The sequence below is a fragment of the Phyllostomus hastatus genome, unplaced genomic scaffold, assembly GCF_019186645.2.
Source record: "Phyllostomus hastatus isolate PE091 unplaced genomic scaffold, TTU_PhHast_1.1 phas_contig_210, whole genome shotgun sequence".
NCBI lineage: Eukaryota > Metazoa > Chordata > Mammalia > Chiroptera > Phyllostomidae > Phyllostomus > Phyllostomus hastatus.
Window position 1 is genome coordinate 27,859,343 of NW_025333737.1, and position 27,711 is coordinate 27,887,053.

The 27,711-nt window shown below is 41.9% G+C and overlaps 1 protein-coding gene and 1 pseudogene across 1 annotated transcript; one reads left to right on the forward strand and one right to left on the reverse strand.

The window, feature by feature from the left end:
- Positions 1–27,711, reverse strand: KPNB1 (karyopherin subunit beta 1). Its single transcript, XM_045835972.1, has 22 exons — positions 27,320–27,711; positions 27,159–27,217; positions 24,919–25,101; positions 21,202–21,402; positions 20,255–20,407; positions 18,646–18,705; positions 18,028–18,117; positions 17,373–17,483; positions 16,588–16,689; positions 14,366–14,590; positions 13,491–13,682; positions 12,607–12,737; positions 11,591–11,738; positions 11,183–11,254; positions 9,496–9,640; positions 8,320–8,402; positions 7,342–7,449; positions 6,783–6,926; positions 6,571–6,676; positions 5,803–5,917; positions 3,952–4,113; positions 1–3,054 (listed from the first exon to the last, which is right to left on the reverse strand). Coding segments are annotated over exons 1-22 (2,631 nt in total). The 5' UTR covers positions 27,360–27,711; the 3' UTR covers positions 1–3,053.
- LOC123816795 lies at positions 4,139–5,432 on the forward strand (annotated as a pseudogene).

Below are 27,711 nucleotides of genomic sequence, written 5' to 3' on the forward strand. Positions count from 1 at the left end.
TTCAAAATAAAAATAAAGCGGACTTTATTTAGAAGATAAAGGTGGTGGTATCAGTTTTGGTTAATAAAGTTGGGCTCAAGTGTTTTAACAGGTCTTTAATGCCATCACAGACTGGCATGCCAAGGGCATTCTAAATGCCAATTACAGATTGAGTTGTTTCGAAAACCAAGATGCTATCAAAAGCTGATGGAGTTTGGATTTCTCTTAAAGTCAGACTAACACACTTCCTTAATATGAGTGACTAGATTACTTGGTTTTGAAAGTGAAAACACTACACTGAGCAATTCCCCTCCCTTTCTCCACAAGTCCCTAAGGCAATGTAACAGTTGCCTTTAGACAGCCAACAGGTCAACAGGGGAGCTGAGGGGAACTTGGAAAAATGAAAAGCAAAATTAATAAATGTAATTGTAATTGATACAGGCAGCTGCCACTTGTGGCAAACCAAAGCCTAGTCCGATGCCCATTTTCTTCACGTTTGCATTGACATCTTCCCAAGCAGACGGTAACTACATTCTTGAAGGAATGTGCCAAGACTAGGGTGGGGAAGGCCCAGACAGAATGGACAGAATGCATTTCGCATCCAGTTGCCTTAGGTGGTACAATCGATTAAGGATAAATACCCAGGCTATGGAAAACCCACTAGCCAAAGGTAACTCTACTAGTAAAGATTAAATGCATAACCAGTGCAGAATAACTGCGAGGCACCAAGACCACAATCCAACCAGCCAATTTTCCTCCTCTCCATCACTGAGTGGATCTGGGAGAAAGCATTAACAACAGCACTTATCAACTGCTTCCCTGGAACAAAACATGACAAAACACACGGAAGGTTTTGTTTCCATTATGGTTCTTGGTGTACTTTATTCTCCTGCTGTCTAGCTAAGCAGCCCACACAGGACAAATGGGTAGCACTGAGGAATGATCATTTTTTTCTCCCCCATATTCCTGCCCCATCCCTAAGCCCTGACCAAACCCTATCTATCAGGAATGGTTAGTGTATCATCATCCTTTCCCTTGAGGAACAACTAAAATTTAAACAAGGCATTAGCGGGCCAGGTCTCTTCTAAGTAGGGCTTAAGAGCTGGTGCACTCTATTCACAAGAGTGCCTCTCCTTCAAACACCTGGTTTTTTTTTTTTTTTTTTTTGTACACTGGTTCATAGATCGGCACTTGACTTTGAACCTGGCACCAAAAGGCACAATATCTGATACCCTGTACAAGAGCTATTAGAGATGCTGCCATATGGATGGGCAAAACTGAGCCAAGCCCACGTATGAATGCAAGGCTTGGATAGGGAAGGGAAAAAACGGCAGAGAAAATACACAAGCCCCTATTTTTTTGCTAGAATGAAAACAAAAGTGGGAATTTAAGGTCTTGTTTTTTTAATCCTCCAAATACTAGGAAGCATTTAAAAAAAATCGTCCTTGGTTGTTTTTGAAAGCAGCATATTCAAAATGCCAGCAAAAATTCCTAATAACTGCAAAACCAAAGAGGATCAAAGCTCACCAACATCCCTTATTGCTGAGAGTCTAAAACCCAAATTCAGGGTGCCCTGTTCCCCGTGTAAAAGGGAAAATAATTAAGTCTGATTTATGGTTATCACAGCACATCACACTTTTAAAAAAATATTAAAGCGTGTGACCAGGGGAATGTTTGACACCATTTTATTAATCTTCAACTTCAGTGGAAAAATATAACCTTTTTCAAGTGCCACTTTCATCACAAGAGTTCTAGTCTCTCTCTATATATATTCTTTTTTCGTTGTTGTTGGTTAGTTGGTTTTGAAGTGCAGCAAGAGACCAATACCGCATTGCAGTCAATCAAATAAGAGAACAGAAGGCCAAGCAGTTTCCAAATGGTTATTTTATCAGATTGTTTGAACATTAAATTTATCCTTGTTCGCAATCCAAAATAGTTACCTGAAGTTTACTGTAAGTGTGTATTTACTTTATTGTGGATTTATTTCCTAACCTCTTTGGCACAGTTTTCTGGGGGCGTTCAGGCTGCCTTGATACATGTCAGAGAGAGCTTTCCCTTTGTGCTGCCAATCTGAGCGTTTAACGTTTGGTTTGTTTGGGTTGTGGCTTTCTTTTACTTTTCAAGTCTGCATTCTTTATTTGAAACAATTGTGTTTTTTATTTTTTTCTATATCTTCTAACTCCAGAGTTTCCTTTTTCTTCCCCCCTCCCCCCCAATTCTACATTCACAGTTGAACCATATTATTAGGAAAGGCGCCTTGATGAAAAGATCAGGATGGGAGCTCTGAACATTCGTCAGTGTTTTCCCTAGAATTTAAAAAAAAAAGAAAAAAAAAAAGCACAAACCTAAAGAGCGTCTTTCCCTTTTTTTTCTTTTTTCTTTTTTTTTTTTTACATCTCTTGTGCTGCATCAGTAGACAGAACTTCGGTTAGTTTTATGAAATGCAATGTCTAACCCCTTTTTTCTGGGAAAAAGAAACTGCAATGACGAAGTTGAGAATGTGGATACCGCCTCACTCACACACACTCATTCTCAGACTGTAAAGAATCCCTCACCCTCCTTTTAGCCGGCACGTATACAGTACCGTGTGGCAAGGTACACCAAAGGTGGGCTCAAGACCCAGGCTCCATCTTTCTTATCAGTAGCAAAGGCCAAGCTGCCTTTTACAACAAAGCACCACAGCTGAACCCAGTCCCTCTTCCTCTCCCGAACTGGTCATTCCACTCAACACTGGCCAAGACAGAAAAGCTAGTTCTAGCCTCTGCCGGGAAGAGATAACTTTCTTTCTTTTAAGCAAGTAAATCCATCGTTTTTTTTTCTCTTCCAAGATGGCCGACGTTATGGTTCTCTACGAAGTCAGTGCTTACTTAGCTCACTAACAGCGTTGCTGTTGGCGGCTGCGGCTGCGGCTGCTGCTGTGGCAGGATTTTCAATGTGGTGTGTTTTCAAGCCTCACTCACTCATCCTCTCATTCCCAAACATTCAGCATCCGTGCACACTCCTCACTTCCGGGTTTTTCAAAAGATTGGAGATTTCCAGTGGGGGTCTCAGGTTATCATCCCAATGGTAACAGATCTAGAAACAGATGGAAAAAAGGTCAATCTCTGAGATCACAAACACCCAGTACAGCCAAACATCTCTCTGATTCCTACAATTAAGTACTCAGAGGCCTGAATGGAATGTATCAACTTTTCAAAAACTGATTATTTTTCTTCTCTTCCTATATGCCTTCTACCTGTTCTCATTAGCACCTACATCAGAGGGTAGGAGGGAAAGCAGAAACTCAAAATAGCCATTTTTACTGAGATTTGTGAAATAAATGAATACGTGAGAGGAAAATAAATTGAAACTACATTGCAGGCAGGGGTCAGACAACTCTGACTTGGGCTGTCTTCTACAGCAATGTCTAAAGGCACTGCAGTCAAGTAAAGAAAAATCGGTTGAGCATTGCCCTGCAAAGCAAAAGTTTTGATTCCTGGTCAGGGTACACCTGTGGGTTGTGGGCCGGCCCCATTCAGGGCGCGTGTGAGGCAACCAAATGGCGTTTCTCTCCCTTTCTTTCTCTGCCCCTCCCCTCTAAGAATAAATAAAACGAAAGAAAGGCAGAAAGAGAGGGAAGAATAAAGAAAAGGGCATGGGGAGGGGAATAGAGTAGAAAAGAGAATGATGAGAAAATGCCATTATCAATTTTATTAGGGCCCCCAAAATGTGGGGACTTCAGTGAGTTCTAATTATGTAAGTTCTGTTCTTCATCACGACAAGGAATCAAGTAGTTGGCTCAAGGAAGGACTGAGGTTGCTTGACCCTCCCACTAACAAAGCTTAGGAACAAAGGCCTGGCTCACAAGCACTTAAATGCGCAAGAGTACAAAACAAAAGACCAAATGAAAGGCCGCCTTGGCAGAACAGTCTAAGTAAAACACTCCCCCCCCAAGAACGCAGCACAAAGAAGATAGTAAAGACAAGCTCTTACCAAGCTTGATTCTTCAGTTTCCTCAGTTCTTTTGTTGCCCACGTAGCAAGCGTTTTTGCTTTGTTAGTCTTCGATCTCCGTCCTTCAGTTAACAGTTCATGGATCATTGGCCTAGCTTCTACTAATTTCAGTACATCCTTCCCAAATGCTGTACATAAGTCCCTGTGCAGAATAAACACACCTGAAAATGAGCTCCTGGCCTGATACCAGTGGTATGAGCCTCTCAAACCAGTGCTAAGCTAGCTGTGCGCTTCTTCCTCAATCACCTATTTTTTTAATACTGAAAGAAAAATTTTAACTTTTAAGATTTATCTCGCCTGAAGTTAAAAACTGTTGGTCTATATACAAGTGTGTCTGCACTAAAATTTCTTTGTGCTATAATCTCCGACTACTCTTCAGTTGTAGAAATTTCTTAATGCACTGAAACCCATTACAAATCCTTTCAATTGTATCATCTTGAGTAAGTCTTTTCTGGGGCCTCTGCCTATCCTGTCTGCTGCACAGCTGGTGCCTTGTGATCTCTCTCGTTAGATCCTTATACCTGGAGAGCTTTATTGGTTTAGTCACTCAATATGGTACAGCACCTTTTCCAGCTGGGGGGGCAGAGTGGAAATTAAATACATGAATGATATGTTTTAAAGACACTGCATTGTGTAGTGAAAAAAATCTTATAAATAATGAAGTCTGCCCTGGCTGATGTGGCTCAGTGGACTGAGTACTGGCCTACAAACCCAAAGGTCTCCAGTTTGATTCCCAGTCAGGACACATGCCTGGGTTGAGGGCCGGGTCCCCAGTTGGGGGCATGTGAGAGGCAACTGGTCAATGTTTCTCTCCATTTCTCCCTGCCTTACCTTCTTTCTAAAAATAAATAAATAAATCTTAAAAAAAAAAAAAAAAGCAAGAAAGAAAAGAAAGTCTAACATCTGCCCTCAACAGATGAAAAAGTGAGGCCTGAAGAGGTAGAATGACTTACCCCAGTCATTCCACAGCTAATTCACGATAAAATCAGACTAGAACCCAAGTCTTTGAGCCCCTGAGGACCAACGTTTCTTCATATGACATCTGAGAAACCCTCAACAGAAGCTACAAAGGCAATCGGCTGTCCGACATCAGAATATGGCACAGACATAGGTATTATGTGGCTTCTACACCTAAGAGTTCACTGCCTAATTTAGTGGGGGGCAAAACGCAGGGCCTACTGTGGGAGTGGGAGAGAGGCCACGAATTCCATTTGAAGGTATCTGAGGTCACTGAGTATTTGAGCAAAGCTCACCTTCCCGACTTAGAAAATTTATGGACAAGAAGTTATTGTTGAAATTAATGGTGGCAGACATGTCCCAGGAATTTGCAGGGATTTGATCCCTTTAAGAATCTTGTGACAGATGAATGTGTGGAGATGGCAACTAGTGGACAACAGAACAATAGTGAAATAGCAGATAATACAAGGAAATAGTACCATCATGTTAAAAGCCTTGGAGTGAGTACAAAGAACGGCTGTGTTCACCAGGGAAATCAACTGCTTCCCCATGTCCCCTCTCTATGGCACCTATTTTACTACAATGTTCACACTGAACTTTCGTGAAATTAACTTTTGTATTGGTAAAAAATAAAATACGTTTTTAAAATAAGCTTACTGGGGAGAAATTAGAAATTCAGAGGGTCTGGAATGAAGCTACAGTTATCGTCTTAAATGAATTATCATTTGTGAGAACTCAAAACAGGACACCATGGGTTCTATTAAACAAATCTCCTCTGTACCAAAGTAGATAATCACCATCCAATGGACTCTCAAATGTTTTTTCTACACGCCCTCTAACTCTGCACCAGAAGTTCTGCTCAGGTGTCACCTACCCTATCAGTCCAGCAGCACAAGCTACTACTCCGTCTGTATGATCCTCATCTCCAGCAATGTGGTCGATGAAAGACAGAATAAACTCTACTCTGGGTTGTACCAGCATCACATCCGCTATAAAAGAAAGAGAAGGTCTGATGAACTTGTCCCACATCTGGCAGGACTACATTCCATTTCAAGATTTCCAAATACTCTAACCCTATCAGGCAGGTATCAGGCTGCAAAATAGTTGCATATAATTACACCAAATTATTCTTTCTCAGAGTAAGATGTCATTCCTCAAGTCAACAGAAGAGGCAGATTTTCTTGTTTTAAATTGATATAAGGCAGAAGGAACAAATAGAACCATTCCGCAAGGCCCATGATACCAAGCAGGCAAAGGACAAACATCTCCCCAATCAATACAAAAACATCAGGCGATAGAAGAAATCTGACCCCCAATTCAGGCGGGGTCAGAGTTCACTGAGTTCACTGAGTGAAAACTGCCACCCCCCACTGCTGCAGATGCAGCCAGCACCAATAGCCTTGCTGTATCCCACCCCTTGCAATGCTCCAGAAACGTGAGACAAAGTAGCAAAGGAAGGGGACGCAGAAATAAATAAAATGTATACCCTTCCCCAAAGTTACACTTTCTTCATTAGGGCACTGTTCCTTTCTCCTCTTCTTTAAGCAATAGGTAGATGCTAGTTTACAAGCTACAGAATGAAAACACAGCCCCTTTGGCTAAGCACACACTGAACTAAATTAAGTTTGGTTGTATACTCAACGGTGTACGTTCTCCTGGTCTCCCTTTAATCCCTGGACAATTCCGGTATAGGCTTCCAAGCAGCCTTCCCTTAGCTCATTCAGATAATCCACCATGTCATAGTCTGACTGTAAGAGACAAAGAAAACAACCTCCGTCATACTGATCATTACTATTCTATGTTAGTCAAAGTTTCTCTCTTCTAATCAGGCCTAAAAGATAGATGTAAGCTTACCTTGTCCACTTGGGCTTGGGAAGCTTGCTGAAGAGTATTCAATACAACCTCTAGGTATTTTTTAAACTCTCCACCAATAGCAAGGGCAATATCACCAAACACTGACAGAATCTGTGGCTTCACAGACCTGTGGACATTCTCATTCTGACAAGGATAAAAACAGGAAAAGGAAATTATTGAAAGACACAATTTGTTCTGTCCAAAGACTCAAACTTTTTTCTTTCTTCTTCTTTTTATTTTAAATAATTAGCAACTAGTAATATGCTGGGTCTAGACCTTAAAGACATACACACACATTAACAGTGGTTATCTTTAGATAAAAGGATTATTATTTATTTTCCTTGGCATTTTACTGGTTTTCTTTCCTAAGTGCCATGCACTGGGCATGCACTCCTTTAACTTTATAATCTTACTTTAAAATCATCTTGTGAAAATGAACAATTCCCTTCTTCATAAGCCCACAGCCAATATGGGAAATTAAAGCTCCCTGTCACGTTTCCAACTAACGAGTTCTTCAAACACTGGTAAGTCAGACGTGTGTGTGCATGCAGGCACTCACCCCCAAGTTCTCCAGCAGGAGCTGCATCACCTCATCACAGAAAGGTAAGATGTTGGACTGCAGGGCACGACATAAGTCTCCCACTAAGCCCACAGCTGCCAAACACACCTGCAAAGAGGCAAGGAAATGACCTATCAAACAGAAAAGGCTGCCTGCAGGGAGGAGTAAGGCATTATTTTTATCTAGCTGCTGATCCTTTATCATTTGAACCTGGAGTCCAAGAAAAAAACATCAGTCCTAAGATTTGTTCATTTCGACAAACAATATGGTAGGGAGAGAACTAAGACTATGAGAGACATCATTATGAAAAGACAATATTCACCAGGGACAGTAATAGCTGAGGCACATGGTTTAAAAGAAAAAAGCTTTGCTATTAGGAGGCTACTCTGTTTGGATGCATCTAACACCCTGTTTCTCACCGGCTACTTTTACTTCAGACACTGAGAACAAACGAAATAGCCAACACTTGGGCTAACACCCAGGGAAGAACTACCTACACTACAGGACAGTCTGTACCACAATGACCGTGAGGTGGAAAAAAATAAATGAGCACAGCACGAGGGCAACCGGTGGCTATGGAATTATCGCAGTGCCACGGCGTGTGCTGTGGTCAGCTCCGCAGCTACAACTTGACTGCATCTTCACATCTGTGCACCTTTCTCTGGACCGGGACTGGCCCCATGCACGATCTGTGTCTGCTAAGTTTTAATAAATCTTAACTTTGTATAATATAGTTAAGTAACTTTACAATAAATGGTAAACTAGTGTCTACATATATTTTATACATTCACGACACAACAAATTTTCTCTTAATTTTTCAATATTTCTTGGCTATAAGGTCCATGTATGTGAATTTTTTTCAAACTGTTGTTAATCTACAAAAAATTTTCCAATGTATTTATTTGTTAGGGGAAAAAAAAACCCACATACAAGTGGCCCAGAAAGTTCAGTGGTCAACTGTATTTTTGTAGAGCGTACCTGGTACTCAGCATAGTTTTTCAATCCAATGCCCAGGAAGGGTTTAAAGGCCTCCATGTACTTTAGGAATTCACCACCCAACACTGTAAGGAAACAAACTATTACCACCACAGGTATCACAGAAGTGAGCAAAAATGACCATCTGAGCTCTCCCAAAATATGTTCACATCACTCAACAGTTTGGTGGAACCTGAGGTAACTACAGATCCTTTCAGGAAGACATTAAGGTTTGCTTTAATCAAACCGAATCCGTAACTCCTGGAAGCGCCTATTAGGCCCTGGAGACAACACCAGGAGTAGGATTTCACTCTGGCTCAACCACCAAGTGGTGTGGCTCTCAAAGAATGTCAAGGTTAACTGGCTGAGCTAGCAACACTGCCTCTTGTCTACCTCTTCATCTTACTGTAATATGTCCTCTTTGGAAGCCAGCTTAAAACTGGGCCCCTAGGCAAGTCCATCAAAGACTTATTTAAGCCAGCCAGAAAAAGCAGACTGGGCTTCATATCCAAATCAGCCATGCCAGAAGCCAAAATGAACTGCTGTGCTCTGTCAGGGTGGTCACATGATGTGAGACCAGTTGGACACATACTCTTGAAGCTAGAAATGTCCGGTTTGCAAGGAGGTTCTCAGTAATGGCTTTAGTGATACGCCTTACGGGCCACCCCTGAAGCAGCATTCCAGGTTTCTGAAGGGCTCCTCCCACTCTCTAAGTCAGACATGGCTTTCCCAAAGCAATTCTGCATCGTCAGACATGTAACCACCACAAATTCCTAGAACTCGCTCAATGTTTCATTCCCTTCCACACCGGGCACTATGATGTGTCAACCCAAGGCCAAAACATTACAAGCCAAACCAGGAGGTACCAAGTACCAGGAAAGAAATAAAACCTTTGCTTCCTCCATCCTTGAAAAAAGAAACCTGATAAACATGAGGAAGACGATACAGCACCTCCAAAGATTGCCAATCTGAGCTGCGAACTGGCTCCCTATTTACTTCAAGGAGAGTGAGTGGCAAGGCAGTCATGCACAAACTACTGTCACTACTGTTGGTTCAACTTTGAACCAACTCAATGCTCCATAAATGAGAAAACAGAACTATGCTTTTTGTAGTCAGAAGTTCTTCATGGCCATTTTAACTCCTGCATTTGAATTCCCTGCCCAATTTCAGCTCACTCACCTTCCACCAGTGTGCTAACTGCCATCAGGGCATCCTCCTGAACTCCCCCAGACCCAGCCGTGCTTTGGAACATCCTTAACAGGGAGGCCATGACGACATCAGAGATCTGCAAAGCATCTTGGTGTTGCACTTTCCGTAGAACATTCTGTGAAATGAATAAGAATTCAGGATCTGTTGATTACAAACACTCCAATCAAAACACTGTATCTTTTTAAAATCAGTTAAGTCCCTTGAAATTTGTTTTTTTTTTTCTTGAAAAGGCCAAGTATACCTTTTATGCTCAAATGTTTTGACAGTGCAAAATCATTTGCAACATACATTCTAATATCCCTTCTATTCCCCAACTCAGAACAAACATGAGATGATTTCCCACAGGCATAAAAGCATCTCTTCTACACTTCAATCACCTGACAAAAACCCATCAGCAGCCTCCATATTCCAGTCTTTCCATTTCAGCTTTAAAGGACGTGCCATATTAGAGTTCGTACTCACAAAACAAGCAAACAAAAACCAACCCTTCCTATATCCTAACTCATTTACAGATAATGATCAAGAAATAGAAGTGATAAAATGAAGTCAACCTGGCTTTTTCTAATTGAATCTTCCTCAAACTTCCCTCCTTACCCTTTAATTTGTTTCAGCTAACATTACTGGATCATTCCCATATTTGTCTGATGAATAAGGAAACACCCCTTAACAGCCATACTTTAAAAAATTAAAGTTTGGCCCTGGCTCGTGTGGCTCATTGGATTGAGTGCCACCAGCCTACAAACCCAAGAGTCACTGGTTCAATCCCCAGCCAGGGCACATGCCTGGGTCATGGGCCAGGTCTCCAGTTGCGGGGGGGGGAATATTACATGAGAGGCAACAACACACTGATGTTTCTCTCCCTGCCTAAAAATAAATAAATAAAATCTTAAAAAAACATTAAGTTTGGAGTAAGAAAAAGGGGATTTCACAGGTAAGGTTACCTAGTAAACATCACTCAATACTAAACCTAGTACCTACTTAAGCATCAGACAAGTCACAGGATTTTCCTGTTCTTTGGAACGAAAGAAGAGAAAGGAATACCTTCCCTAGCCACTGCATGACTCCAGTCACGCCTGAGAAGTGACATGTAATTTCAAATAAATTACAAATTATAATTTTAAATTACCTCAGCCTCTCAGAAAGTCTAGGAACACTAGGAACTACAAATGACATAAATTATAACAAAGTTCCCAATAACTACTGTTTCAAAAGATGATGGTAGAAACTCAAGGCTTTATTTTCAGTTGGGTGAACTATGGCTAGAAATCAAATCACACCTGGACAGCCCAATGAAATCCAAGACTGAAAGCTGCCCCAACACAGAACAGTTGTAAAGAAGCAGTCTTATCAGCCTGCTAAGATCTTGCTTGCAGGTGTATCCTGTGTAACTCAAATAAATTCACAAAAATTCAAACACACACAAACACAATGTACAGAAGAGAGGACCATCACCAACTGATTAGTTTCCTTCCCTATACTGTGCAAAAAGCAAATTTCATCTTTATGGACAAGGGAAAATGAAAAATTATCCTCCTAATCAATTACAGACCGAGGCCTTTTGATCAGAGCTTTTAATGAGCACCACCCCAGAGCTCTGCATGCACGTCCACTCGCCACCCCCGCCCCGGAGCCATAAGGCAACACGGCACCACCGTACCTGCAGAGTAGCGCAGAGTAATGACTGAAGGTCATTGAACTGGATCCTATCCGACGTGCTCTGGATATGTGACTACGAGAAAAAAAATCATCATATTCTGAATAAATACCTTTTAAAGGGGCTCTAAATTCCCTCAAAGCTTCCATTTTTGCTGGGTTTGCCAGGACCATTAAGTAAGTTTTACTGATGCTAACTTAGGAAAGTAAACAAAACTTAACACACGTATGAGGAAACTGTGACGAGCAATGCAAACTTTAAGTTATGACCGTTTTTTTTGCATAAGCCTTCTATCTTTCTGAGAAAACAATTACTTAAACATCAAATAGGGAGAACGGCCTTGAAAATACAGCCATCTGCTCCGAGTTCCGCACCCTCCCCGCCAACCACCAGGAATGCCCTAAGTCTCACCTCCATCTGCAGCACTTGCTGAAGCCGCTCCATGATGACTAGAGTCGTTTTCTGAACTGCAGGGTAACAGTCCTTGGCACTGTTTTTCACAATTTCCATCAGAGATTCATATGCAGAACTCCTCAGGTTGTTCTGGTGTCCATCAGGTCTGTAAGGAAATAGCAAAAACCTCAAATTCCCAACTCAGAAAGAAAAGTTATTATAATGCAGACACTGTCACAACAGAAAAAAGAACCCCTGAAACATATGATGGCAGACCTGATTTGAGTTTGGCAACTCCATACAACCAGAATTAAAATTTCAACCTTTGAGCCAATGGCTATGTTCATTATGGTCTCCAGACCTGGTTAAACTTTAGAATGACCATTTTGGAAATGGGCTAAAATTATAGGGGAAAGTTAGAGGTTAAAATGATGAAAGACCTATGTAGAGAACTGAAGAGGTGCCTGAGTAGTTAATTTTCTTCATTCACCTGTGAGAGATGCCTTTATCTTGAACAGAGAAGTAGAAGTGAACTAGGTAAGCCTGGAAGAATTTACACACAGTCCTCTTCCTTGATGTTTTCTTTTGAGTTCATTAAGTACAGCTCACACAAAACCAAAATAATTCAAGGCTGTTCCCAACTCATAAGCCTATAAAACTATATCTCAAAGCTCATTTACAAAACAACTGCATTTAATGCCAAGTTCTTCATCTAATATAAAAAATGGCAATTAATGATCTCGTGTGGCAACTAAACTCGTAAGAGCTATTCTCTCTCCTATTCCATGATCAAACACTTGGTGACTGTAGGCACTGCGAAGCAAAGGCACCACTGTAGATCAACTACTGCTCTCTAAGTACAGAAAGGAGACTATTTTCTGAGTTTAATTGTAACCTGGACAATTCTTGTCTACATTTTTTCCTCTTATTTAAACAAATAATCTTCTACTGCAATGCTTCTATGATTAGCCTCCCCCTCCCCGCAACACAGAAGGCAGGAGTTGAATGCAAAGAGCTAGAATGAAGTTACCTACCTATCTGTGGTCTCCAGCAGCTTCTGAACAATGAGTTCAAAAGAAGACGACAAGCAATAGGTAGCTGGTTCTTCCTGATCATCAGCTACGTCTGCAGCTTCATAAGCAGCTTCAGCCAGACTAGAGAAAGCCTTAAAAAGCCAGAGAGGGTTAATAACACTAGTCCTGAAAAGAACCCCACCCTCAGGATGACCTCATTTTTCCTTAAGATACCTTGGACAGTGTTCCTCTCCAACTGATCTAATAATAAATCGCTGCCGGTGAATCCTCAACTTTTTCTGTCAAGGTCATCTCACAACAATGTTTTATAGGTATCCTTAAATTTATATTTTGTTTATCCTGCCCAAAACTCTTTAAACAGCAGAGTACTTTCACCTACCACAAATGCCTGCCACTTCTATTTCTAATCACAGAAAGGCTTTTAGCCCCACCTTCTTCCTTATTTGAACTTCCTCCCCCACCCCCAAACGTCCCTAATGAACCGCATTCAGCCTGTACTGACTCAGCACTTAACACCGCCTACCTTCCTTTCCTCTTGCCCCCATCTCGGCAATTGTACTTTTTTTTATAGCCAGAAACTCTCTACTTTAATCAAAATTTCTTGTCCCTAAGCAACTGAAGAAAGAAAACGGAGTCCAGATAGTTTTCCCACTGGGTTAGCATGACTGTTCTAAATGGTTCAGGAACCAGTCACCATGAGTCAACAGCTCCTACCGGCTCATGGAGGTGACATCTCCCCCACATTTTAACTGATGAGATTAGAAAGGAGATGTTATTCAGAAAAAGGCTTCCAGTGAGGCAGACCCATTTCTCTCCCACACCTCATACTTCCTCGCCAGTGGCCGGGTCAAGACCCTCATCTCATCAGGAAGAACACCCCTTACCCAGCAGACATTTGAAGCCACTCTGGGCTCAGCGCTGAGGCCCTCGATCAGACACTGCAGCAGGGGACTCAGGTAGACATCGTTGATGGCAGCCTCAGGGAGCAGCTCGCAAATCCTGCCCACGGTCCACGCCGTTGTGTCTCGAACAACCACGCTGGGGTCTTTCATTAATTCTATGAGGGTGGGCATAGCCTGAAAATACGATAGCCATTAGCGCGGTAAAACAAAGAATAAAACTCATGGTGGCTAACATCTACGAGGAAATTCAGACGGTTAGGTTTTAACTCAAAGCATCAAGATGGTTTTGTCATTTTAAAAGGCATGCTCATCAAATATCCAGCAATATAATAAAAACAAAGTGAAGAGTGAAAAAAATCCTTCTCTCTTCACCAAAGTCCAGTACAGAGTCTTCTTTAGAGGTTTCATACGAACTTTCAGAAAGCAGTCCTTACTAAATTACTTGGGCAGAGACCCCAGGATGCAGATGTGACAGCATCTGGCTGTACTCGGAAAGGCCGAGTCCTACCTGTACAAACTCAAATGCAGGACCGTTTTCCCCAGTACGACCGACCTCCACACACAGGAAAGGGCTGCAGGGATGAATACTAACAGACCTTTATCTCTGGGCAATGGGGTTACAACAAGGGGACTTTTTCTTTTTGGCTTTCTCTGCATTTTTTTAAAGTCATGTATTTCGTAAAAAAATAAGTAGAAGAAATATTTTACCCCTCACTGACAGTAAATGGCTACCTAGTAATAACATTTGTGGATGACTACTTACAGCTCTTTTTAAAATAAAGAGCACACTTTCAAGCAAACACTCTAAACAAACAATAAATATCTCACTTTCCACTCCAAAACCCCCTCAGCTTCACCTGTATAACTAGTGGTTTCAGCTGATTGGGCTCGGGTCCTTCCAAGATACAGCCGAAAGCCATCACCGCTGCATCGCGGTACCGCCAGTCCGGGTTCTTGATGTGTTCTTTAATGAAGGGAAGGACGTGCGGGACAATGTCATCCTCACAGCAGGTGGCCAGAAGCATGAGGCACACCCCAGCTGCTTTGCAGGGGTTCCAGTCGTCATCGTCATCATTTTCATCCTAGAGAAAGAATATAGCACAAGTTAAATTTTTGTTAAAAAACAAAACAAAACAAAATACCACAACACTTTAACTCACAAGGTACTCTGACTATTCCCAAATATCATTACAACATAAGCTTTGGGGATACAAATAAAACACAAAACCTTTATATTTTATTCTCTTTCACTAAGGTTTATCACGATAGACTTTGTTAAATAGGATCTAGATGGGAAGGAAGAGTCCACTCCACTCAGTACCACACAGAGATGAACAAACTTCAACCACATGTAATGAAAAGGATGATCTTGGACTTACAAAGTAAAAGGCTGAACAAAATTGTATATGCTGTATGATTCTAGTTATATACATTCAAAAACCAATGAGAATTAATCTATACACCATATGACTCTAGCTACGTACATTAAAAATCAATTAAAATTAATCTATGGAACTACTGACTAGGGAGAAGACATAAGGAGAGATTCTGGTGTGCTAGTAAGTGTATTTCAATGAGAAATTAAACAACAACAACAACAGATTCCATCCGGAGCGCCCATGAAATTACAGTTTCAAGTTTTATCTTCCTTATTGTGGCCATTCACACACATAATAGTTTAAGGCACAATGCCTATGCAGTTTCAGATAATTACATACCTGAAGAATGATTTTGTTCCCAAACCAGAAAAGCAGAACCAAAAATATACAAAGCAGGGATACTATGGTCAAAAGATAAAAAATAGCAACTGTAAAATGGAAAGATGAGATGAAATTTTAAGGGAACACCCAGTCCATTTCAAACCAAATACATCTCTACTTATCTTCTGAGACTGAAAGAGTCATGTACTTCCCTAAAAACAAATTACATTCTTGTGTACAAGGACGTTTTGCAGCGCTCCGAGTCACAGCACTGCTGCCTCAGAGCACTGCCAGCTCTCCGGTAACATTTCCCATGCACCAGAAGAGACGTGGTAACAGCAAGACTATTTCCAAACACCTCACCAAGAAAAACTGTAACACATGGAGTCCAAAGGGAACAATTATAACCAAGGTACATTTCATATAAAAGAATTTCTGTATTCACTCATTACATCCACATCTTCATTAAGTCCTACTACTTTTATTTTGCCCTGAATCTTACTAATGTTAATAATCATGAAGGACCAGAGGTTTCTTTTATGGGCTGAGTCCCATCATTAGGATAACTTTTAAAGAATAACTCTTATCCAGCCTCATCAGTATTTTGAAAGTGCACATCTACACAATGAACTCATGAAAATATCCCAGAGATTTAACAAGTATGTGAGTGGCCTTTTTACTTGCACCTCTTCCTCCAACCTTTCTTTACTGCAACTTTTTAAAAAACTCTCATTTGCGGACATGTTCATTACTTTTTAAAGAGAAACATCAACGGAAGAAATAAGAAACAACACTGGTCGCCTCCTAGATGCACCCTGACCCAGGATCAAACCGGCGACCCTGGGTGCACAGGACAGCACTTCAGCCAACTGAGCCACACGAGCCAGGGCTTTACTCCAACTTTTATAGCTCAAGTCTCTCCTCCCAGTTTGAACAACACAGCATTCAGGAAGTCAGAGTAGTATGTGGCTCATTCTTGATCAAGACTGAAGTTCTCCTTTTAACAACTCAGAGCCTAGGCAGGCCTGTCCAACCTTTTGGAGTCTGTGGGCCACGCTGCAAGAGTTGTCTTGAGCCCCACATCAAATACACAAGATTAATAAAAATGGATGAGCAAAAAAAAAAAGTTTTTAAATAAATTTACAATTTTGTGTTGGGCCACACTCATAACCATCCTTGGCCACATGCAGCCCCCGTGCTAGACACCCCACCCCTGCCCTAGAGGACCCTACAGATCCAGCTCAGCTGTTCCTGCGTTGTCGTACAGAGCATCAACTAGTGGAAGAGTTTCTGAATTCCTTCATGGAAACTGTCCCGCAGCAAACCAACCCTTAACAAATTTCCATAGCTTACCGGGCCAGGTTTGGAAGGTAACTCACCTGTTTAGTTAGTGTCTGTGTGAGGATTGGAACCAGGTACTGTAGTGCTCCCTTGGCATAAAACTTGCTGGTGTGCTCAGGGGGCCGTCCTTGTTCTGCTGCCTGAGGATAAACATAATGCAAATTCTGGACGGCAGCAAACAAGCTATGATATTAAGGCATACAATGAGAGCTGCTCAGCGGTCTGTACAGAAATACATGGAGCACATGGTAACATTCACTGTCATCTTTGAAGGCATTTATTTTTTTATCTATTTCAGTGAGATTCTTTTAGACCTTAAAGGACCAAGGCAACCCTAAGAATGACGTTTTTTTCCTATAAGCTCAATTCACATTAACAAGCTGTCATCTATGAGACCCTAAGAATGACAAAAATAAGATTATAATTCAAAGATCGAAAGTGCAAGACTAACTCCTTTTTCCACATCTAATTCCTTCACGTAAACTCTGCATTACACACACCATACTCGCACAGACTTTCCAAAGGCAATTCAGCACCAGATGTCACTTCATTGAACCGCGACTGCCTGCTGCCCCCTTGTGTTCACAGTACTAATATGAATATTCACAACGAACCACACGTGGCCGACTGGGAGCAACACGAGATGCCACATTACTGATCCATCTCCCTCATGAGGGGCTTTGACTAGCAGAAAGGTAAAAATTTCTATAAACGGAGACACTTTCTAAGCCCAGTCAGAATACAGCTCTCCCACAGAGAAGGTGTGTCCCAGAGCCCAGCCAGAGTAACAGCACTCGCCCCAAACTGCCTCTCCCCGGCTCACCTCAGAAGCCTCAATGGCCAAATCCATCTCCTCGTCACACACATTGGACCAGAATTCTATCCCTTGCAGGGCCACTTCATCAATGTCACTTTTCATTGCTTCGATTGTGATCTTAAAGAAAAAACCCCAGGCCCCAAATTAAGTGCTGGTTCATGTTAGATCCCTCTTATAACCAGATGTTCAGGTTTCAAAAATGTAGATTTATAAAAGCTAGGTCTGAAATGAAAGCTAGAAAGAGGAAACGGATTTTTACTTTATTTTTAAAACATAATTTTTTAAAAATTTATTCATTGATTTTAGAGAGAGGAAAGGGGAAAGAGGGAGAAAACCATCGATTTGTTGTTCCACTTATTTACCCATTTGCTGGTTGACTCCTGTATGTGCCCTGACCATGGATCGAACCCACAACCTTGGCATACTGGGCCATGCTCTAACCAACTGAGCTACCGGCCAGGGCAGATGACATATTTTAAAATACACTCTTTTTACCAGCACAGAGATAGCCCAAGTTTTTTTGGCACACTACTGAAGAACTTAAACATTTCCTTAATTTCATAATATTAAGTAAAAAATTATGGAGTTGACAAAAAGCAATTAAGAATGATGGGCTTTGCAATTAGTTTGTGCTCAAATACATAAACTAGGAAGTACTTACTGCAAAAAGAGCAGGACCCATATACGTCTCCATGTACTGATAATACAAGGACATTATTTTCACCAGATTCTGTAAGGCGGCCACTCGTACCTTTCACAAAGAACAGGTAAAATGTTTTACCATTCAGTTTAACATAACAAGGCAATTTGACAAAAGTAACTACACTTCACTCAGGTACGTCAATAACCCGAAGGGTCAAGCATGGTACATCTGGGTTATTCCTCATTCCCCCATGGAAGCCACAGCAGGACAAGACTCACTAATGCCACTCAAACTAGATGTTACTCCTACCTGCTCCGAGGTCAAGATTTAAGTTACAACAATAGCCAAGCTATTTCAATGGCTGCACTGGAAAACAGGCACTTGAATGAACTATGGCAATTAGGTAGCAAGGTGGATCAGAAAACATTTTTCCCTTAAGCTCTTTTCAAGAAATCAATTTCTATTATATTAATTTTCCAAGTCCTGTTCTTCCCTCTTCAATTTGGTAGAGAAAATTTTTTATCGGTCAAACCTTATTTCTGAAGTCACCTGATTCCCAACATTTCAACCTACCATGCTCGAGTTGGGATTTTCCAGGAAAGATGGTGACAAATTTTTCAATGACCTCATACTTACCCTGGTATCTGGACACTGTGTGGCTTCACAGACCACCTGCATGATAAAGTGCCTTTCGGACTGCAGAAATAAAAAAGAATTAGAAGACAGACCATATATATATGAAGACTGCTAAACTATCCCTCAAGAAAAAACTTACTCTCTCATGGACCCACAATCTTGGACCAATCAAGCAACTTTACCTTGACACAGTAATGGCACTATGAAGGCTATAAAGAGTGTCCCTCACAGTGTCTTCTCAAAGGAGGTCCCTAATCTCTTATCCCCAAAATGACCTTTGCTAACAAGACTCCAGGAAGAAAATAGATAGGAAAATGTAGGTCACACACAACAAACAAACAAAAAAAACAAAACAAACAAAAAAAATCACCTACATGAGGAAAACCGGTTTCTTTGTATTTAAAAATTAAGAGAATTAGAAACACCTGCTTTATTTCAGTGACAAAACTGGTGTCCTGGGAGGTGGCAAATCCACATCAAATGTGGCAAGATATGAGAAAACAGAATAATGAACTTTATTTGCTACCATCCCAAGTCTTCTGAAATCTAAAAGGAAAACCCGTATATTCTAAGCAATTAAGACTTCAGTTTACCTTGGCCTTCCTTAGACCTCCCACTTTGCCCACCCTAAGGCCAAGACATGACAAAAAGCCCAGGTAAAGGGTCAGCATATATACAAAAATACTTTCAGATCATATGATCCAGAACTCCACTTTTGGGCGTATATCCAAAAGATTTGAAAGCAGGGTCCTCATGCCAACAACACCCATGTTCACAGCAGCATTATTCTCAATTGACAGACAGTGGAAGAAAGCAACCCATATGCTACCGACAGATAAACAGATAAAATGCAGTATACAGATACAAGCCTTAAAAAGGAAATTCATACATGCTACAACATGCATGAACCCAAGACATTATAGTAAGTGAAATAAGCCAACTGCAAAAGGACAAATCAAATGCTGTATGATCCACTTATATAACCTATCTACAGTAATCAGAAACAGAAAGTCGAGTAACCGTGCAAACAGAAACTAGAAAGGTGGTCAGGAATGAGGAAGGGGAAAGCAGGGAGTTATTTAATGGACACAGTTTCAGTTTTGCAAGATGAAAAGTTCTGGAGGCTGGTTGCAAAACAATGTGAATATACTTCAAACTACCAAAATGTTCACTTAAAAATAAGATAGTAAATTTTGTTATTGTCTACTTTATTTTTAACACAATTAAAAATAAATACATGAGGAAACACTTTTAGGCAAAATAAATTTTATGTATTAATTTTCAAAAGCGCCTTCCTCAGGGGCTATGAAACACAGCCCGATTTCTATGATTTTCTTTGAATCCCAAAGCAGACTTTGGACCGCAAAAGGAAACCCTAAGCTTAGAGACTCTAGATGGCATTATTCCCAAAAGCCTGAGGAAAAATGGCTAACTCTATGCCACCGCCACATCTCACACGAATCTTAACTAGATTAGAAATAAATGGTTCTAAACAAGACAGTTCTTTCTAAATCACAATCTTAAGACAGAAAGAAAAGAAAATAAGACAGCTTTCATTTAAGTCTCACTTCTCACCCCCTGAACCTACGTTTCTGTCAAAAGGCCTTACCTCTTTGTCGAAGTTGGCTTTGGTGAACTCCAGTGAGTTCAGGAGTGCGTTAGTAGCCGCCAGCTTCACATTATTACTAGGCTCTTCTTTCCTCATCCCCTGGATTATGGCAGTCAGAATCTCATTGGATTTATCTTGTAGCTGCTCTGGGTCCTGAAATGATCGGAGAAGTGCAGTGACTATCACAATGAAGTCACGCCTCACAAGCAGTCCTTGTTAAGTGTGAAATCCACTTGAGCAACGGTCAGGATTTTCTCTGACCTTTCTCTACACACTCCTACTTGGGGACAAAATACCCCAGGGTCTGGTAGTCCAAGTTGACCTGAAACAAGTTAAACCCATCAACTTCATCTGTTTCCCATCCCCTGCCCTCCTGTGCAAATGGAAATGGTAGTATAATTTATTAGAGGAGTCTAAGCCCATGTCAAGTGCCACAGCATTCTTTGTTTCAGCCTGTGTATCAAAACAGACACCAACACTGGTAACCTGAGCAGCAACAACAGCCTTAAGAGGGCTGCACGTACCATACTGCGTGTGGTTCCAGCGGCTAAACCAATTACAGCAAGAGCTGGTACACTGTTTCTGTAAACAGTCAATGGAAATGTAACACAGCATCCATGGTACACAGAGGATCATGAAGAAGGGATCAGATTAGGGATTCTCCAATACAGAGAAGACCCTTAAAAGTCTAGGATCTATGCCTCTCCAAACATATGGATTTCCATTTTGAGTTTTTGACACCTAAGTCTCTTAATTTTAGGGCATGATTAACAATGTGAGGATAAGCTAATTTAGAAGCCTAAATTAACAAAGCAGTTCTACTTTCAAGATACTTTGCAGTAGCTTGGTTTACCTTATGATATGATAAAGATATTTCGAATACCATGCACATCAGAACCAGCTGAAATCACAGTTATGTATGTTAGACAACATGAGGGAACACTTACTATATCTTGGCAAATGTAACCAATAGCTTCCAATGTCGACTCTTTCATGTGCTCTGTGCTGTTGGGGTTTGTGACATTGGCCACCAACTGAGGAATGAGTTCTGGCCACTGGTTCACTGGGATCTCTGCACAAGCAATACCAGCCACACACTGAGAGGCAGAGCTAGGCCGGTAAGTTTCTGTGCCCAAAGTCTGCAAAACCTGCATGCACACACATATACAAATATTTGAACATCTCTTATATTTGTCTGAGTTTTCTGTAACACAGAAAAGTAGGAAAAGGCATATACAGTATAGGTCGATTGTCAAATAATAATAATAAGCAGCAGCAGCCGCCACCACCAGCCTCAGTACTGACATGACAGTCCCAGTACTGATATCTGCACAACCAACCCTGTCCCAGACCCCAGGGGGAAAAAACCCCAACCCCACCCATCCCCTACTTCCAAATGGAATTCTCCAAAGCCAGACACCTCACTTCAATGTTCAATGCAAGAAAGAAAAGTAGCAGTTAGGAGACAGCGTTAAAAGGCAAAGGAGCCCTGGCTGGTGTGGCTCAGTGGATTCAGCACCAGCCGAAAGGTCGCCTTTTCCATCCCCAGTTAGGGTATGTGCCTGGGTAGTGGGCCAGGTCCCCAACTGGTGGCACGTGAGAGGCAACCTATCAATGTATCTCTCACACACTGATGTTATGTTTCTCCCTCCCTTCTTCTCTAAAAATAAATAAATAAAATCTTTAAAAAGGCAAAGGAGATGACAAAATTCACCTTCTAGGTTGCTTGGTGGTGTATCGGAAGGATGCTCACAGCCTTGTTTTGTGGATAGCAAGTGTGGGATTTTAGGATGAGGCTAATGAACTCTGGGGCACTCAGCAGGGTCTGATTCCCAGTAGACCACAGTCTAATCTGAATCAAGGAGGAGATCTTCCCACTGATGAAATGTGGAACACACCTTCTGCCTCTGGTCATTGACAATTTAGCAGCCTGGGTGACTTTCACGGAAAGATCTTGGGGTCAAGTAACATCACTAGACGCAGGTACAAAGTTTCTGACTATTTAACTTCCAATCCTAAAGGGTCTGTTGTCCCCTCAAATCAAAGAACTGTTCTTTCCAAGTACAGGTCAGATACACCAATTAAAATGAGATCTGCTTATCATTAAACACTCTTGTTTGAGATGGCAATCATACAAGCATTTATGAGAAGGGTAAAGGCACAGGTACAGATAAAGGATGGAGCCACAATGGACCCATGGTTAATCATTACCACGATCAGCTAATTCAGTCAATGAACTAAGAATCACCAGTCCACTCAAAAGGCAAACAGTTAACTGTCCCTGGCATGAACACAGGACAAAGGATAGCTGCCAAATATTCAGGCCAGCTCTGCTGACTAGGTCAGGTCACTCAGTATGCTGCTTTGTAGCTAATAATAATGAACTCCCCATCCTTCCCCCTTATACAGTATATCACCACCCCTGGTTGCCCTTACTCCCAACAGTTCTACCCAGTAACGTAAGTTCTGACTGATTCTAGTTTTTGCTCTCTAGGGCTACCAAAGCTACAATGGACTTGAACAAAACTGTGTGTCAAAAGCCTACAGGAGGAGGAGGGGTCGAGATGAATTGTCCAAAATGGCAGAGGCTAAAGAGGCACTCCTGGTCCAGAGTGACTTTATATGTACTACACTGCACCGTCTCCTAGAACATACATATGTAGAGTACTAAATCCAATCCACCTTTACCTTTGCTCCTTTTAAATTTGCTGTAAGTTGAGACGACTTATTATTTTTAAGATTGTATTTATTACTTATATTTTTTAGAGAGGGGAAGGGAGAGGGAGAAAAATATCAATGTGCAGTTGCCTCTCACGTGGCCCCCATTGGGGACCTGGCCCGCAACCCAGGCATATGCCCTGACTAGGAATTGAACTGGTGACCCTTTGGTTCACAGCCTGCGCTCAATCCACTGAGCTATACTCAGCCAGGGCCACCTAAGGTAATTTAGAGACTACAAATATCCAACTTTGGAGGACTGAAAGCCTGGCTGGTGTGGTTCAGTGGATTAAGTGCCGGCCTGTGAACTGGAAGGTTGCTGGTTTGATTCCCAGTCAGGGCACATGCCTGGGTTGCAGGCAAGGTCTCCAGTTGGGGGACGGACGCGTAAGAGGCAACCAATCTATGTTTCTCTCCCTCTCTCTAAAAACAAATAAATTAAATCTTTAAAAACACAAACAAACTAGGGGTGATTCTAACGATAATGCTTAATGATCTGAAGAAAAATAAGAAACCAACCCTCGACTGCCTTCAAGACCCAGATTTCAAAAAAGAAATAACCACCAGTACTAAGATATTAATTACCTATAAAAGGGAAAAAGGGCAAGACGATTGCTATTTTTTCTTTATTCACGAGGGTGCAACAAATTCTCATTCAATTTTTAGAAAAATTTTAAGTAATGTGCCAAAATGTGTAAGTCAGTTACAGTACCATTCATGTCTTATCTCATTTTGGGCACAGTATATGCATCAAGCTTTGCAGTGATGACATAAACGATAAACTTCATTTATATCAAATTGCTGAAAGGAGAATTAAAATGTTACTACATAAGCAGACCCAATGTGGACAGAAGTAACTCTGTTCCAAAGAAGATTCAAAATAAGCTGCCTTTCATAACCTAGTTCCGTCATAAAGAAGCACGAAACTAGAAAGAGAATGTATTGCCTAAAGGGGCACTAATTTACCTAACGCTGACACCTAGAAGTAGCAAACAGCAAATATTATGTGTACATCCTAACCACACCTGACAGTATCACAACCACACCTGCACGAGTGCACACAAGAATCCCCCATCGGTTCCCCCTCAGATACCAAGGACCAATGATGCCTGACTTGCTCTCTGTGCCTTATACATACAGGACAGGAAGTTAAACAGCTTCCTTTAAAAAAAAAAAAAAAAAAAAGGCAAAGCACGTGTCCATATATTCTGAATCTTGTGCCACACCTAGAAATATGAATTACTAATTCAACAAAAAGTCACAAGAATGCCATAATGCAACAAAGTACACTCATTTTCTGCAAAACTCATCAGCCCACTCTAAATGCTTGCTTAAAAGCCAGATGTTTCTAAAGCAAGTTTTGCATAATTTGCTAAGTATTTGATAAAAACACCATTAATGTCAATCTTATATCACAAATTCTTTGGGTTTGAAAGGCTCAAGAGATGATTTAATTCCCCTTCTGACTCCACATAGTAGCATGCTTAAACCACCAAACAATGAGAATTATTTACAGCAGAATTTCCACAAGAGCTGGGTGCTGGCTGCCTGGAAGGATCACTTGGGAATAGAATTTTAAAAATATCCCCAAGCCTCACACTGTGAATCAAAATTTCTGGAGGGAGCTTGGAAACATATCATTAAAAAATTCCTTAAGTAATTCTGAAAACTCAAGTTTGGGAACCATCAATTTATATACCACTCCAATTTTCCAGAGACTATACAAATTCTGGCATCTAATTTAAGTTTCCCAAACTGCTGCAGTCTACCTCAGTTATGTGAAAAAAATTCCAATCCATTAATGGATTAAACCAAATATCAAGTGAAGTACAGGTACTAGAAACTTATTATCCATCAGCTCTAACCCATGCAAATGATAAAAGAACTGACAAAATTTTTTCTTGTTTCCTAGTCTGTATGACCAAAAAGAGACAAAAGTTACTTACATAATTCTTGACTTCCCGTCGAGCATTAGCATCAATAGCAAGCCACCGCTGCTGATATTGTGCCTTGATATCTGGATCTTTAGATGTCAAAGAGTTCTTGATTTGTAGACCTGCTGCAACTCTGGCAACCTGACTGTTTCCTGGATTTGCTAGCACTCTGGACAGTTCCACAAGGAAAGTAGGCTGTTAAAAGAAGATGCATTGGTGAATGAAAATATCTCTTGGGAATTTTGTCCACTGGGATAGCTGACAGAGCACCAAAAACACTGGGGGAAACCTAAATTTTTTAGGACATATTATGTCCCAGAAAACACCACAATATCTACTTTAAGACTTCTATAAAAACATCAGTACATTAAAGAAGTCATCTTGTCTCTCATGCAGCTTCAGCATTTAACAAGAACTTAGTGCCCAAATCTTCACATTAGATCCCACAGAACTAAAAGCAAGTTCAATTTTTTAATGTACCTAAAACAGTGCTTGGTACTCAGTATTTGTAGAATAAATGAATATGTAATGACAGGGTAGAAAGTAAAATACTTTTCTAAATTAAAAAAACCTTAGTCCAAAAGGAATGATACTCACAGCGGCTTTTGAGCTCATGGAAGCAGGTGATTTTGTATGAGAGGCAAATACTTATAAACCTAAAACACAGACTTAGGAAGCTAGTCCTCTCTATTTTGGTTGTGAGTGTTCAGCAAGTGGGACAATGAAAAAAGCAGATTTATAAGCAAAAAAAAAAAAGGTACTTAGATTTAGGGGAAAAGTGAAAAGATAAAAATGTCAAGGCAAAATCATTTTACATTTAATAACCAACAGTTAACACACTAAATGCGCCTTTACATTCTGGACTTGAGTTGTCCACTAAACGTAGTGGATTCTAGAAAGAGAACACTCAGTCTTTTGTAATGCAGAACCCCAAAGCTACTCCCTTTAAAATTTTAATATACTTCTCAACCCTGAAAAAGCTGTCAATAATCTTTTATGTTCCTGAAAACTTAACAGAAAAAAACAAAAGCAGATTATGTCTTATCACTAACAAGGTCTGCAATCACAGCAGAAGATAACTCTTAAAAAAAAGTCTTATTATGTACTACTAAATGACATCAGAAACAACACAAAAGACTTCTTCCAATTTAACAAAAGCAGAAACAGGAATATACACCAAATGGAAATATCATCAGCCTGTATCAGCGGGAAAAATCTTTTCCACAGAAAGTTAATGATAAAAAAGGTACTAAAATCTAGCACATTTAAAAGCAAAGTAAAAAAAGGCATTTTATAAAATAGGCTTGTCACTATTTTTTGGTTATGTTATTTGCCTAATTAACCCAAAGAACACGTGGTTCAGTTATTTAGACTTATTACCTTTAAAAGATGTCAAGTATGATCCACCTTTCCCTCTGCTTCCTATTCCCCCAACAGGAAAGGGACACCACAGAGAAACACTGCTGGCAAAGGCTGTTTCAATCAATCCACCCCACATTTTTATGCAGAAGTCCAGACTGCAGTGGACTTATCTTCATTTTTCCTGTACCCCTTAAATTTTAAATTATGATAAACGAATAACTTTCCTCTGTGATCTCATCTGGAAACAGGCCCGAGGTCAAGAATGAGCCTCAGTCTGCTGTCTGGGTAGATTCTCTACTCATAGAATTAAAAAAAACCCGGGAGAGGAATCATCAGCCTGGGAAGGGAGAATACTGCCCAGAATGGGTCAACAGGCACTCGGGGACCAGGCCTGTCTGTGAGCACAGACCAAGGGAAATGGTAGAGGGTAGAGCTCTGAGAAGTAGGTGAAGAGAATCACAGGAGCCACGGGACAGGAAGGAGAAGCAGGCCCGAGTCCGAAAAGGCCGGGGAGCCGGGCCCGGAGCTTCCACATGGCCCCTAGGCCCGGCTCCCCAACCCCCACCCTTGCTGAACACGCAGCGCGGCGCAACCTAACTTGCCTCTCCTTCCCTCCCTTTCTCCCTCCCGCTGCACCGCCGCCCTCAGGCCGCGAGGCGATTGGGCAGCAGTCACCCCGGCGCGCAGCGCCATTGGCCAGCTGCCGGGGCCCGGGGCGGGACACACCCACCGGCTTCCCGATGGCGGGGTTAGGTTGGACCGGGTTGGGGGGGAGGGGGACGGGATGGGGCGGGGTGGGTTCCCGAGGCCTGGGCCTCCGGGAGGGCGGGAAGGCCCGCAAGCAGAGGATGGGAAGACGGAGGAATGGGGGCCGGCGGGATGGCACGCACCAGGTTCTCCACGGCCGCACGCTCCAGGAACTTCTGCGCCGCTTCCAGTTCCAGTCGATCTGGGGGGAAGGAAAGTGGGAAAGGGGACAGGGTCAGAGGGACCAGGGCTTCCCTTCCCCCTCCCAATCACCTCAGCCCGACCCCCGGCCCCCGCGTCCTACCCGGAGACACGGTCTTCTCGAGGATGGTGATCAACTCCATGGCGGAGGTGGCGGCGACGACTGCTCCTAAGACGACGGTCCGGCCTCTGGGGCGGCGGCTCTAACTGGGGATGGGGGTTGGGGGTCGGGTGGGAAGGGAGGGTGGGGTGGGGGGCGGGGGTCACCACCAGCCCATTCACCGGCTCCCTCTTGTTAGTCGCTCTGGCTCCCCTTCCTTCCTCCTTTCCTTCCTTCCTTCCTCCCAATTTGCTGCTGGCGGCGGCGGCAGCTGCTCCTCTGGCGGCGGGGGAGGGACCCCGGGGGCAGCTCACAGCGCGCCTGGTGCTCGGGTGGCGGAGGGAGAAAGAAGGAAGGGAGGCTGTAAGTGAACGACGGATAGCAGGGAGGGAGAG

Bases quoted from the DNA above. Each gene is read 5' to 3' on its own strand.
- KPNB1 (XM_045835972.1), bottom strand. From the start codon at position 27,359: ATGGAGTTGATCACCATCCTCGAGAAGACCGTGTCTCCGG. The intron at 11,739-12,606 runs GTAGGTAACTTC...ATTTCCTTACAG, and splicing joins CTGCTGGAGACCACAGATAG to ACCTGATGGACACCAGAACA. The intron at 4,114-5,802 runs GTAGGTGACACC...TATTCTGCACAG, and splicing joins TGTGCTGCTGGACTGATAGG to GGACTTATGTACAGCATTTG.